Source organism: Physeter macrocephalus, unplaced genomic scaffold (assembly GCF_002837175.3).
Source record: "Physeter macrocephalus isolate SW-GA unplaced genomic scaffold, ASM283717v5 random_369, whole genome shotgun sequence".
Classification (NCBI taxonomy): domain Eukaryota; kingdom Metazoa; phylum Chordata; class Mammalia; order Artiodactyla; family Physeteridae; genus Physeter; species Physeter macrocephalus.
The window spans coordinates 23,628-38,488 of NW_021145640.1; the positions used below are offsets into that span (position 1 = coordinate 23,628).

General features: G+C 51.6%; 1 protein-coding gene across 2 annotated transcripts in view; it reads right to left on the reverse strand.

Annotated features, from left to right (window-relative positions):
• Positions 1 to 12,009, reverse strand: part of KIF3C (kinesin family member 3C) — a 34,267-nt gene extending 22,258 nt beyond the window's left edge. Inside the window, exon 1 of one of the 2 annotated variants that reach the window (XM_024118904.3) lies at positions 9,886 to 12,009. In XM_024118904.3, the coding sequence (XP_023974672.1) occupies positions 9,886 to 11,421 (1,536 nt within the window). In that variant the 5' untranslated portion in view covers positions 11,422 to 12,009. The remainder of the gene's footprint in view (positions 1 to 9,885) is intronic. The other variant, XM_024118903.3, reaches the window with a different exon arrangement.
• Positions 12,010 to 14,861: the final 2,852 nt, after the last annotated feature.

Here is a 14,861-nt window from a genome sequence, read left to right on the forward strand (position 1 = left end):
ATCACCGGATAACTAAGGTGACCTCAGGGAATCACCCCAACCCCCTTTGCTTTACTGATGACAAAACTGAGGCCCGGAGATGGAGAATTCTAAGCCTGGAGTCTCATAATTACGGAATCGGTATGTGTGTCTGCTCCTATATTGACTATGCACTCTCCAAATAATTTCCCAATTCGATTAGGGTCCTTGATTCCAGGTATGAGAGGCAGGTCAGCTGCTGTGACAATTAACAGCCAAGATCACCACAGGGACCATGTCAGCTTGCAGAAGCAGCTTGGGATATTCAGAGGCTCACCTTTTCCCATTCCAGGAGCAATTGAAGTGCAAAATCAGGAGGAGAAAGGAGACCCCAGCACTCATTAAGTGCTGATCTGGAAAGCCAGAATGGAGACAGCCAGGCCCAGACAGCCACCCTTCTGAGGAGATATCACCAAGGATGATTTTACAGAGAAGCCAAACAGGATCTGCGCTGCCTTGCCAGCTAATCTATGACGTTCTGCAGGAGACAGGAGTCTCAGATGCAACTTGCCACGTGCCTGTGGCTGGGCTAGGTCCTTTTTGCATTAATCATCCTATTTCATCATCACAAGAACCTTATGAGATAACAAGTATGATCCCCATTTGACATAAAAGGAAACTAAGGCTCAGACAGGTGAAGTGACTTGCTTGAGGTTATGGAGCCAGTAAGTGGCAGAAGTAGTATTTCAACACCAGCCTTCTAATTCCAAGTCCAGTGCCCTTTTTCTTGTTCCACAGCTTTCTCCTGGGTTCAGGCAGAAAGGTGCCTTGGAGAAAAGCAACATTTGGTCTTAGCACCTTTGCCAACTCAGGAACCATAAGGAAAGCTCAGGGCACCATTTCTTTCTCTTCCAGATGAAACAGGCAGGGTTCTGCTGACGATGCTTCTGCCTGTGTGAAGTTCTTATAGGGGCCTCTGAGATAAGTGGGATAGAGCTCTTAACTGCATGTGTGGGGGGAGGTCGTCAGTAATACTAAGGTACCCCAGAGAGGTAGAACCCCGAATGCTCACGGGAAGGGCCACCTCACAAGTGCCATGGTGGAAAAATGTAAAGGGCACTGGGCATGTCAGTCAGAGAACTTGAATCCTGGTACACACTCTACCATCCTATTTGCTAAGAAATCTAGGGCATCAGCTCCTGGACTTCAGTTTTCTCATCTGTAAAATGGGGCAAATACCCACTAACCTTGCAGGCTTTGGGTAAGAATGGTGAGTTGCATAATAGATGTGGAACTACCTGGTAAATGATAATGTACAATCAAATGTCAGTGGTTACTTGCTGTTTCAGTACCTGATTGACATTTACCCACCACTCATCACAAAGAGCAAAACAAAACAACTATTGCAACAATCCTGGCTCCCACCTTTTAGGAAATACGGTCATGCCTACCGTCACAGACCTGTTTCTCCTTTTGTGGCCACTGGCTATAGATCTCAAGGAACCAGCAGTAAGGGAAGAAGAAATGAAAGAGACAATGGTGAGGGGAAGAATAGTGCTGTTTTCAGTGGTTCTCTGCCTTGGGGAACATAAATCAGGAAACCGAGTCCGAGTTTCCTGCCTTGAGTCTCCTTGGATGGCTCAAAAAACTACATAAATGGTCTTTCAAATGCTAGTAATTCTCTCATCAAGAAGAAGGAACAATTAGAGATCAGGAAACATATTGGCTGGGGAGTGAGGTAAGCTGGACCCTACTTCCAGCCTTGCCCTGGACAGGGTACGGATGCCCAGAAATGCTTCAGTCCACCTTGGAGACAAGCAGGAAGAAAAATGTCTGCCCATCTACTTGAGTAAGAAAACCATGAGCACTTCAGATCTGATCCTTACCTTGTCTTTCTCCCCTACTTCCCTCACTTATTTGTGTTGTGCTAAAGGGTTCCTCTCCAGCACCAGGGATGCAAACCCAGCCAGACAACAGAACGCAACAAAGCCAGCAATGGATGAGACCAAAGGATCCATAAAGTGCAGACTCAGTATATTTTACAGATCCTGGGTCATTCGGCCTCCAGCTTCCAGGTAGTGCTTGGTCATTCCTCTCCAGCCCTCACTGCCCCTCAACCAGACTGCTCTCTCACCCTGGGCTCCTGACCCGCTGCTTCCAAGATGAATAGGCAAATGGTGCAGAAAGGAAGGAATCATCTACTGGTCATTTCTTACAGGCCCTGGGAGGGGAAGTGACTTGTCCAAAGTCACAGGATTACCAATAATTGGGTATCATTAAAAATCATTATCAACTCTGGATTCCCCTCAATTATTCATTTAAGCCAAACTTCCAACCATGTATTAACACATTTCTTTTATATATTTTTCTCCTTTAAAATTTTTAGATTTGTTTTTGTTTAATTAACAAAGTAATATATGCTTGTTGTAAAAAAACTACAAAGTGAAAAATAAAAGCCCCCTTCCTATTAAAATCCCTAGAGATAACCATTATTAGTGAGTTCTTGTGATTCATCCCAGAAACTTAAACAATTTAAAGACAAAGTTAACCCCATCTACTGATTTGTATTCTTGGTCACAGTGTTAAAAAAGACTTGTCGATTATATGAACGAACGGCTCTAGGCTGAGGTCAGAGGCTGGGGGTTTGCATCATGTGGAAGGACAGAGCTGAGTTAAGCATCCCAGCAGACAAGAGCTCCCACTGGGGCCTATCAGCCAGGGATCTGGCATGAAGTCCTCCTTTCTGAGTTGGTGATACAGTGTGGAGGGGAAGCTCGCGGGCTTTGGAGTCAAGCAGACATAGGCTCATATTGCTGGTGCTAACACTTCACAGGCATGTGACCTTGGATTGTTCCCTCGTTGTTACTGTGCCTTAGTATCCTCATTTGTCACATGGAGATTAAAACACTACTACTGGGCTTCCCTGGTGGCGCAGTGGTTGAGAATCCGCCTGCCGATGCAGGGGACATGGGTTCGTGCCCCGGTCCGGGAAGATCCCACATGCCGCGGAGCGGCTGGGCCCGTGAGCCACGGCCGCTGAGCCTGCGCGTCCGGAGCCTGTGCTCCGCAACGGGAGAGGCCACAGCAGTGAGAGGCCCGCGTACGCAAAAGAAAACAACCAAAAACAAAAAACAAAAAAAAAAAACACTACTACTTCATGGTGCTATTCTGAAGACTGAATAAAACAATGCGAGAATATAGCGAGTACTTGGCATTAAACATGCGCTAAAGAAATGGTAGCTACCGTTATTATTCCAATTGTTGTTGTTATTATTATTCTGCTGGCTCACTTGAAGAAAGGAGAAAGCCTGCAGGTCCATTACCTACCACCGCAGAAACAGTTCAACCCAGGGCCTGGCACCCCTCAGTTAAATACATCTGAGAGGAAAAGGAGACAACTAGAAAGTAAGTCTTTAGTTTGACCAGGATTTAATGCCCAGGAATTCCTCGGGGTATTAAAAATTCTAGATATACTCCAAAGCACCGGTACAGGTGCCCTATAAGCTCTGAGCACAGGAGTCTGCCTTGTGCAGCTCCCATGTCTGAAGGGCTGGACTGGTGGGAAGCGAGACCATTTTCTTATCTACTCAGGCTACCTGATTCAGCAGCTCTCAGGACCAGCTGGCCCCAGAAGTGCCCCAGGCTGGCTAGGGACAGCAGGCTGGCAGAACACCGATGGGAGGGGGTACCCTTCTCCCGCTGAATTCCAGGCCCTTCCTCCTAGTCCTCAGAGCACAATGAGAACATTATCACAGCCACTTCATCCAGTCTTGCGCTATCCGGGGGCTGGAGATGACTAAGGGCATATGATAATACACTCCACCAGCCAACACGCAGCAAGAGACGCCCAACACTGGACCAAAAGGCCTGCTGAGCCCCAATATAACTTGAATCCCAGAACCTCTGATGCAAACGTATTAGTCTTAAATGCTTCCTGCAGGTCCAATCTTTACATTACCAAATGCCCCCAGCTCGTGGAAATTCTGTTAACTGACCACACCCACCAGGGAGACGAAGGAATGAAAGTTACCAATCCCAACAGTGCCAAGAGGCCATGGACTCTGACCTAGATACCAGACCCAGCCTGGAGCTCTGGTCACTTGCTATGGTGAGGCTTCTTCTCTTAAGGATCATGGAGGACTCGGCTGGGATGGAGGTGCGGGTACACACAGTTCCCTGACGACCCGGCCCTGTAAGTCTCACAGTGTCTGGCATGGGGCTGGTGTCCTTGGGGACATGTGGAAGGAACCTGGCCAGTTTGCGGATCGTAGACGCTCCCCAGATTATTGGGGAGTCTCTAGAGACTGGACGCAGCCCTATTTGGAGACTAACCTCAAGATCAGGAGAGTGGAACGATACTATTTCACTCTCTCCTCCAGAGCATTTTCTCTCCCAGTTGGGGTTTCTTCTCCCCAGAAACACTGCTGTCCACCCCTTACGCACTCTCTTTCCTTCTTTCTTCCCGACTCTGTGGCTCCATTTCTCTTTCCCCTCTTCACTGTCCCCCTCTACTTCTTTCCTGTCTTTCCTCCCATTTTCTTCTATTTTCTTCTTCTCATTGTCTTTCTCTAATTGGCCATGATAGAGAGCTGGAAATATCTCTATTATTGGTTGAATTCCTATATTAACATTTAAATCCTGTCACCTTAATTTTCAAAAAGATGAACCGAACATTTTATATTTTGCTTTAACAAATACTACTTTTAACAATTAAGGACTTTGAAGAGGAGGGGACTTTAAAGATCACCTAGTTCAATGGCTTTTCTGGTACATGAATCCCTTTAGAGCAACTGTGACATTCAGTTTCTCCTCGGACACTTCCAGGGATTGGAGCCCATTATCTCTAGAAGTAGATCAATTCTAACTATTAAGAAGTTCTTTACATTGAGCTTAACCTGCTCCCATAACTCCCACTCCCTGGTTACCAGGATAATCGAGGATACAAAAACAGTGCAGTCAGCGGAAAGGCAGTGAGGTACATCCTGAGTTCAAAGTATGCGGTAGACGAGTTGGCTGTTAGGTTCTCCTATCTCTTGCTTAGGCAGGCGAGATTGATGACATATATTACAGCCAGACTCTGGTAGGCCTTGAATGCCAGACTAAAATGTGATGTGTTTAACATACCAGGAAGGTAGTCAAGTGAAAACATCCATTAAGCAGTCGAAGATAACAGTAGTAAAGTTATTATTTACGAACACTTACATGCCAGGAACTGTGCAAAGTGCTTTAATGTCGATTATCATCCTCACAATAGAACTATGACATAGGTACTGTTACTATCCCATTTTATAGATGAGGAAACTGAGGTCTCAGAACTAGTAAATCACTAAACACAGGCCTGCCTGACTCTGATATCCATGCTCTGAAAACAGCACTCTACTAAAAAAGGTCAGCAAAGACCTGGACAGGAGACCTTGATTTGGGAGTCACTTACATAAAGGGAGAGAGGGTCCAGAACAGAGGGCCAGGGGTCTCATTTGAGCCCTCTTCTACAGATGAGCCCCCAAACTCCACTTCCCGTCCCGTGCTTGCTTCTAAACTCCCCTGTTCCACCTCCTGCTGCCTACCGGACTCTTGTCACCTTAAATTCAACACGTTTACACCAGCTCCTGTCATTTTTCACCACCTCCCCGGCAACCAGTTCCCAGCCCAATATTCCTGATTCTTTAAGCATAAAAGAGGATCCAAGTTTGTGTCAAACCAACCTGGGCTCAACTAGATTTGCTATACACAAACCACAAGGCCTTGGGCAAGTCATAAAACCTCAGTTTTCTCATGTATAAAATGGGAACAGTAATAACACCTTTCATGGAAGGTGCCTGTAGGGAGTACATGAGATAATTTGTATACGATATATGGTATAGGGCTTGGCTCGTGGCAAGTGTTAAGTAAATGGCATCATTCTTGCTATTATTGTTGTTTCTCGGGCTTGAAACTCCTTTTGCATAACTGTTTATGGTTAATGCCAATGCTGAGAAATGGGAGGAAGAAGAGGGACCCATAAATAGACAGTAAAAATTCAATGTGGTCTCTGTAGTGACCTCATCCCTCTGGCTTTGGGGGCAGCTTCTGCAGGGTCTCTTTCCCATACCCACCACAGAGAGAGTTGGGCTCTAGCCAAGCAGCACCCCGCCCCCTCCCTCCAGACCTACTTACTTGGGGATCAACAAGCAGTGCTGTTGTTTCTACCTCTTCCAGTCCCCCTGTCAGTTCCAGCCTGCATATTGTCTCATCTGCAGCCCTTGCCTCCCCTACATACTCTTCTTTCCCTCTAAAGATCTAGAATCAAAGCTTTAGAAATCATCTAGCCCGAGCCCTCAAAAAATTAAGCTCAAAATTAAAACAGTCATTAAAAGATGTTCCTTGCACAATTAAAGCGGGCCTTCTCCCGATCCGGCTACAGGCGTCCCAGTCCTCACTGCAGTACGTGCATTTGTGCACAAACACTGGAGTTGCCATTGTGCAGAGGCATAACCTCAGCTGTGGGTCTGCCTGTGACTTTACCAACTCTCCCTACCTCTCAGGTCTAGTATGCTATCAAGCCCCCCGCTCCCGGAGACACGAGGTAAGTATGGATGGCTAATGACCACCGACACACAGGGCACCGATGACAATCACAAACCCTCAGATATTTGCACACCCTCCCATCCCCTGAGGCCCGAGGTAAATATGAAAGGAGACTCCAAGGAGACAGGCATGGTGTTTGGACACAGTGAGGGGAGAACAAAGGGAACGGGGAGCCTAGAGGTGGCGGGCAGGGAAAACGGGCGAGACAGACTGTAAGATGAGTCAGAGAGAGTGAATGAGGGCACTGGGTCGCATCAGCTACCGCTCAGCTGCCCCCAGGGGTGGTGTGAACTGGAAGAAGGGAATGAGGGAGGCGACAAGGGGAGTTGTCGAAACTCAGAAAGTGGGAGCCGGAGTGTGTTGCAGATGGGGAGCAGAAGCTCAGCTAATTTCCAGGAGGGACCGGAGCTCCCGCCTTCGGAGCGCTCCCAGATCTTTCTCGCCTGGCTCTGTTCCCGGGGCTGCAGGGTTATGGCAAGGCAGCCAGGATGGCAGGGGAAGGAAAGAGTTAAGCCAACGACAAAGATGTCAGTCCTAGAGATCACTGGACCCCTGCTTGGCAGACAGAAGCCACCCAGTGGCTGCTAATGCCCTCCACTGATGTAGAGATTTCAACATACTTCAAATGCCCTCACACTAAAGATCTCATTTAATCTTCAGCACAACCCTGTGAAATGGGCAGGCCTGGGATTATCTCTCACATGCTCCTCCCCTCATTACCCAGTGGGTCCCTCAAGAGCCCTCAAATTGTTTCCTCTATCCTAGAAACATCCAACACTGAACCAGCAGTGCCTTAAGGACTATAGGGATGCCGGGGTCCTCTATATAGGCTCCATTCAGGGCTTGCTGGCAGCTGTTTGTCCAGGCCTGGGTGTGACAATAAGTCACAGGATGTGGAATCATTCCCCTCCTGGAATTTCCCAGGCAACCCTCCCCCTTCACTTATATCTGAAAGCCTGGCACATAATGACCATTTCACCCAGTCCCTAGCGAGCTGTGTCAGACTTGCCCTCATGAGGCCAATGGAAACCTGAGGCCTAGAGAGGCAAAGGCCTCTGCCCCGAGTCACACAGAGATCAAATGTGGAGGGATCCGTGAAAACTTGGGAAGACCATAGGTCTGGGGCCATCAGAAGACCTGGGTTCCGGTCCTGGCTCCGCCTGCCTATTGGCCCAGGTCACGGAGACAGTCGCCAGCCCTGGTTTTCATCACTGTCAAATGGAGAGAGTAATACTCATCTCTTGAGGCTGGTGGGAGGATTCCATGAGATTAAAACATAAAAGAGTTACATAAAAATGAATTACTCTGATTATCAAGTAGCACAGGTAACAACATCCGGACTCTGGTGTAATGGAAAGAAGCCGGACCAAGTATAAAGAGTCTGGCTCTCCTTAACTCACCTGTGTGGCCCTGGGCAAGTCTGGGCCTCAGTTTTCCAAGGCCCCTGGCAGCTGTAAGATGGGGGGCTCTGTGGGCTATGCCTCTGGTACAAGAATTCTGGCTCTGGCCGCCCTGATCTCTTGACAGCCCCACTATCCGTGCCCCACATTGCCTTAGATCCAAGAACCTTACTGAGGGAGCCAGGGAGCGGCCAACAATGGGAGATCCCATTGGATACTTCGCTTCATCCCTTCTACCCATTTGCTCAGGGCTGAAGTGCACTCTCTTAGCCTCCGTTGCCCCCCAGCTTTAAGGGTGGGTGGGGAAAGGGAGTAAGGGGTAGTGGTGGGGCTCTTGGTAATGAAACTGATGACAGATTGCCCATGTAAGATTTCCTGGTGGGAAGCACTAGACTGCCTGGATTCCCTTCCTCCTCGGAGAGCTTAGTCTAACTGTCCTGCCTTTAACATCCTGCTTCTCCCAGGAGGACCCCAAATGTACCAATCCCTTTGAGGAAGCGGCTCAGCATAACCCTTGCTGAGCTCCTGGAGGTGAATTAAATACTAAATAAGCAAGGCCAGAGCCCCTGGTGTAGCAGCACATTCCCATAACACAGACAATGGCCTGTAGCTCATCTGTCCCTCTTCCAGCCGTTGCCACTCTTCCTCCCAGGCAGGGCTTCCCTGCACCCCAGCCCACACGCCTGAGAGGGACTAAGAACTGGTAATGTTTTGCTCCCCCCAGCAAGTCATCAGCTCACGGCTCCTCGCGTTCTTCCTCCAACCCTCAGTGTTAAGGACTCCAGGGACCTGGAAATGCCTGGAACATTGAGTCATGGAATCTGCAGCATTGAAACTTAACAGGTCTGTGGTTGGCCAGGCAGGGGGCCTCTGCAGCTTAGTTCCAGTGGGGCCTGGAGGCTTCCCCAGGGAAGGGAGCAGCTCAGGAAGGACGCCGAGGCCCTGATATCTCTCAGGGCAATGGGGAACTGGATCTTACTAGGATGAGGCCTGGGTGTGGGGGCCAGTCGGTTTGTTTCTCAGAACAGAAGAACCTCAGAGATCACCCAGGCCAACGCTCTATTTTACAAAAAGGGAAACTGAGGCTTGCGGAAGGGAAGAAGCAACGTACACAAGGTCACTCAATGAGCTGTAGCAGAGCTAGGCCAAGACGTCAGGTCTCCAGCGTAGAACCCGGTGCTCTTTCCAACCTTCTGCGTGATCTCCTTCCTAAGAGTCTACGCAGTGGGCCCAGGGGACCACTGGACCGCTTTCACAGGGAGCAGGACCCATGTATAATCCTGCCTCGCCATGGGCCACTGGTTCCAGCTCAGCTCTGCCACTTTGTAGGATGGAACCTCAGTCATGTCACTTTTCTGAGCCTTAGTCCCTCACCTGTAAAATGGGGGTTTAAGAAGCAGGACCCCGGATAGCTACCATAAGAATCAAATGAGATCATGTACGTGGGGCATTTTGTAAACTGTGAAGTGTCCAAACGTCAGATGTTAAAATGGTGTGAGGTTTGATGGTGCTGCAAAGCGAGGACGTCACAAGGGAGGTGGCCAGGCAAGAGTGAGAACCCACACCCAAACGAGGCTGAGTGCCTGCCTGGCTGTCCACGGACCTGACCAATACTGGGGGCCACCAGCAGAGACTGACAGGCAGCAGGTCAGACCAGCCCAAGCTCACTGGCTTGAGAGACTGCCTGCTGCTTTGCTGTGTGTGTGTGTGTGTGTGTGTGTGTGTGTGTGTGTGTGTGTGTGTGTGTGTGTGTGTGTGTGTGTCCGTCCTCCTAGGCGCTCCAGGGAGGCTCTGCCTGGTAGTCCAGAGTCGCAGAAATTTGCCTTCTCCAGGGGAGCTCTTGGCAGGAGGGCAGAGACGCTTTGCTTCAAGCCAGGTCACAGACCCTCAAAGAAAAGTCTGCCAGCGTGGATCCCTCTGGGGACCTGTGGAGAGTCCCTGCCCCCTCGGGGGCTCTTACCTTGTACTTGGCCGCGAGCAGCTCGGTGGCCTGCCGCTCCCGCCGCAGGTCTTCCAGCATCTTCTCCTTCTCCTCCAGCAGCTTCTGCTTCTCCTCGCTCAGCAGGCTGCGGTCGTCCTGGATGGCCGCCTTCTCCTCCTCCAGCTGCTCCTTTTGCTCCTCCAGGTAGTTCTCCATGTTCTTGTCCAAGGCTGACTCCAGGGTGGGCTGGGGCGGGCGGCAGCTGTTGTTGTCCTCCTCCTCTTCGGCCACCCAGGCCTCCATCACCGGCCCCTCAGGGTACCCAGCCGGGGCCGACACGGCCTTCTTCCTGCGGCTGCTCTTCCTCCGGAGCCGCTTTCCCAGCATGCCCTTCTTCTCCAGCTGGGCCTTCAGGCGGGCGATCTCCTCCTGGAATTCCCGCAGCAGCGTGTCCTTGGGGTCCTCGTTCACCCGGGGCTTGTTCTTGATGTTCTTGGCCCGGTTGGCGAAGCGCAGGGTGGAGAGGCTCTCATCGTAGCTGTGAGAGGCTGGTCCCAGGGTGGCCACCATGATGGTCTTGGCATTCCCCCCAAGAGAGTCCTGGAGCAGCCGGGTCAGCTTGGAGTCCCGGTAGGGGATATGGGTGCTCCTGTTGCCTGCCAGAGCAGCGATCACGTTGCCCAGGGCAGACAGCGAGAGGTTGATTTTGGAGGCTTCCTTAGGTCTCTCTCCACTACCACCACCACCACCTCCACCACCGCCACCACCCGTGGGCTGCGTGGCCGTCCCTCCAGCTGCGCTGGGGCCTGCCTTGTTCTGCCTCTCACTTCCAGCCAGGTCCACGAGGTTGAGCTTGCCCACACGGATGTGGTCCTGGCCATCCAAGCCACGCTCGCTGCACTCCACGGTGATGACAAAGATGGCATGGGAGCGTGAGCTGACCTCATTCATGTGTGTGCTACCCACCGCCCGGGTCTGGTTCCCCAGGTTCATCACGTGCTCAATCTCCTTGACGTTCTTGGTGACGAAGGAGGACAGGTCCTTGATGTAGACGCCTGTCTCAGGGTTCTCCTTCAGCTCTAGCCTCTTGCCAGGCTCCTTGGAGAGCAGGTCCCGAATCTCCTCCTGGTAGATCTCCAGGTAGGAGGCCCGGACCAAGTACTGCTGGTTCTGGGAGCGCGAGATGTGGGTGAAGATATGCTCAAAGGCATTGGGGATGACCCCGCGCTGCTCGGGCTCCACCCAGGTCCCCTGCATGGTGTAGGTCTTGCCCGTGCCGGTCTGTCCATAGGCAAACACGGTGCCATTGAAACCTTGAAGCACCGAGTCTACTAGGGGCCTCACAGTTTCATCATACAAGTCTGCCTGCTTGGAGCTGGCATCATACACGGCATCAAAGGTGAAGGTCTTGGGTAGCTCCCCTAGGGCAGCGCGGGGGTTCCGCAGTGTCACCTGGCCCAGTTTCACGTCCATGGTCAGGATCTGCTCGTGACCAGAAGCCTCCTCCTTCCGGCTGAGGGGGCGGCACCGGGCCACCACCTTCAGGGCCTCACTGGCCTTGGTTTTACTGGCCATCTTGCTGCTCTGTCCTTCCTGACCCCCCAACCCCTCTCCGCAGCCTAGGCGGTCCTGCTGTCCTCCCTAGGTCCGGATCGGCGGGGCCGGCCCAGCCCCCAGGCGCCGTTCTTCAATCCGCCTGTAGCCTCCTAGGGTGGGGATGCTGGGAGGTGGCCCCGTCGCTGCTGCAGTCCGGGCCTCCACCGCTCTCCGGTCCTCGCTGCACCGGCTGCGGAGGGAGAATTAGGCAGAATCGCCGGGCAGCCGCGGGAGCAGCGCCCGCCGAATGGCAGTACCCGGAGCCCGCCCCATGCTGGGGCAGCGGGAGCCCTGCCGTAAACAGCTACGGCAACAATGAGATAAAGGAAGAGGAAAATGGGATGGGGGTGGGCGGCAGAGCTGTCTTCTCCTTGTCCTCCTCCTCCTCTAGGGATCCATGGCGGGGGGGCTGCAGGTCCTGGGCGACCGGGGGTCCCGGCCCTCCCGAGGGCAGAGGCTCACCTGGAGTCCTCTCCCCCAGCTGGGGGATCATTCATTGCAGCCAGCGCGGCTGCCGCTGCCTCTGCCTCCTCCTTCCCCGCCGTCGCCACCGGAGAATGAGAGAGAAAAACAGAAGGCGATGGGGCGGAGCAGCGGCAGCGAGAGTGATGTTGCCGCCGCGCTGCGGCCCCAGCTAAGCCGCCCAGCTGGGGTGGGGCAAGGGGCGGGGCCGTGGGGCGGGAATCGCGAGCCCTGCGCCGCCAGTGCGCTGGGGACCCGGGTGCATGCCCGCTCGCACCCCCACAGACCCCTCCGGAATGACAAGCTCTGGTGCCGACCCAGCTCCTGTGCGCACCAGACGGGTGCAGCGCAGCCACCGCCCGCCGTCACCCCACTGGGCCGGAGCATGCTGGGAGTTGTAGTCCTGCCTTTGTTAACCCGGTTCTGGCAGGTTGCTAATGACTTCTCCAGTCCGGCAGGCCCCTCCCTCTCTGGCGTTCTGCCCCAGGAGTGACCGTTGAGGTTGCCTTGCAGCCTAGCTGGGGTGGGGTGGGGTGGGGGGGATGCGGGGTATCTGCTGCCCACACCTGTTTCCTCCACAACCAGCATCCCCTGTCTCTCTTCTGCTCCTGCCTTTCTGCCGGCAGACTCGTACATGTCACCCCTCCCCTTAAGGGTGTTGCCAGGCATTCTAACTCCTAAATGTTTCTTGACTCTGTCCTTTCCTCTCCCTACCCTGGTTTACCTCTGGCCTTCCTTTTCTCTCTCCTGGAACCAGCTTCCAGCTGATTCTCTCCTCACATCCTCTCCGCACATGCACCCTCGTCCCCTCCCCTCCTCCAACACCAGCCTTCCATATTGTATAAAAGCATCTCCATCTTCTGACTCCTGCCACTTCCCAGCCTCACTTCCAGCTACTCTCCTAGAGAGACTCTGTGTTCCAACACATTCATTCCTTCAAACAGTCACCCAGCACCTGCTAAACATCAGGCCTCATTCTAGGAGCTGGACCTTCCTGTCCTCAAGGAGCTCACAATTCTAGGAACCATTTTCCGTTTCCTTCTGGCTGTGCTGTGTTGCATCTTTGTGACGTTGCCAGGAGGACCCTGTTACTCTTCTGTACTTGGTGCCCTGCTGCGTGGGCAGTTCAAGCACCTCCTCCTCTGTGAAGGCTTCCCTGACCGATCTCTTTTCCTTAACAGAGAGAGAGACACAGAATTTGCATAAAACAAAACTTGGACTCAAGTTGCAGTTCTAATCTCCATCCAACTGTGTGACTTTGGGCAGTCACTTACCTTGCCCTAGCCTTAGTTTCCTCATCTATTTAAAGCAATTAGTTTTAAAGTGGTTTTGAGGCTCAAACGAAACCATTGATCCTCCTGAAGTTCTGTACCAATGAGAAGACTCATTTTTAAGCAAGCCCTTAATACATGCATGTGTCCTGGCTTGGCTTGCCTGACAGCTCCTGCTTCCTTGAGAATCCTGGACAGACCAGGCCTGTGTTTGGTGTTCCACTTTGGGGGTCTTCATATTTTTTCCTCTAGGATACAAATCAAGTATAATTCCTCAAGCCCAGGGACCAAGCCAGTGTCCTACCCATGTTCCACTCTGCAGAGGTGAGTTGAATCTATGCATTGCATCCGAGTTGTCCATATTCTCCCACTTTGAGGCCCTTCTTCACAGAGGCACCAGAAGAATCTTTCCACAAAACATTTCCAGTCATGTTATTCTCTCGAGGGCCTATTTGTTTAGTTCTTCAACTCTACAAAACCTGTCTCCTCACCTCTTCCCCATCTTCGAATACCCAGGACCCAAATGCCAGCTCAACTGGAAGCTTGAGGCTTAGCTGGTGGCTTCCCCAGTTCTGAAGTTTCCTGACCTTCCTTAGCCTTCTCTTTGATCAAGTTCTACTGCTTGTGATTAACTTGATTTTTGGACCAATTACTGGGTGAGGTTTTGGCTCTGTAGACTAACCTCTCTTGGCTCTGGCAACCTGACTTCTGAATGGACCATTTGGCTCTTGAACTGTTTTCCTGTTGCACTTGGCTTTGCTTTTTGGACTACCCTTTCTCTGCTTTGGCTTACCTGCTTGGCACTATAGCGCTGGGTAAAAGGGATTCTGGCCCTGTTCTCCCCACCCAATGTCACTACCTGGCAAGGCACTTGCCAAAATCCTCCAGCACCGGAGGGAATCCCATTGGAATCCCATTGCTTACAAGATGTGTGACAGTAAGTAAATTATTCAACTTCTCTGACCAGCTTTTTCCTCAGTGGAAAAAGTGAGGATAGGAATGCTTACCTGGCTCACGGCATTTACATGAGGATTAAGTAAGATAATGAATGTGAAAATTCCCAGAACATAAAAGACATTCAAGAGGGGCTTCCCTGGTGGCACAGTGGTTGGGAGTCTGCCTGCCAATGCAGGGGACACGGGTTCGTGCCCCGGTCCGGGAGGATCCCACGTGCCGCGGAGCGAGCCTGCGCGTCCGGAGCCTGTGCTCCGCAACGGGAGTGGCCACGGCGGTGAGAGGCCCGCGTACCGGAAAAAAAAAAAAAAAAAAAAGACATTCAAGAAATAGTAGTTTTCCTTCCTTTTGTCCTTTGCATTTAAGGTTGTTCACATCCTGTGTCTCCCTTTTCAGCAATCCTTAAGCAACTGACCTCTTTCAACTCTAACCATTGAATGGTCCTAAGTCTTCTTTTTCTTCCAGTGCCACCCTCTAGTGATCACTACAGCTTATGGCTTCACTTAGTGTCTAAATGATTCCTAAATTTGTATTTCCAGTCCAGACTTCTCTGTGCTCCAGTTCTATATATTCAGTTCTCTAACTGATATAGCCACTTGGATAGCTCCCAAGTACCTGAAATTCGACTTGTTAACATCAAACTCATCGTCCTCCCCTCCAAACTTGCTGCTCCAAGAATGGTCCCTAGCTCTGTAAACAGCTCTTCTCCCACCCCCAACATATCTATTCAAA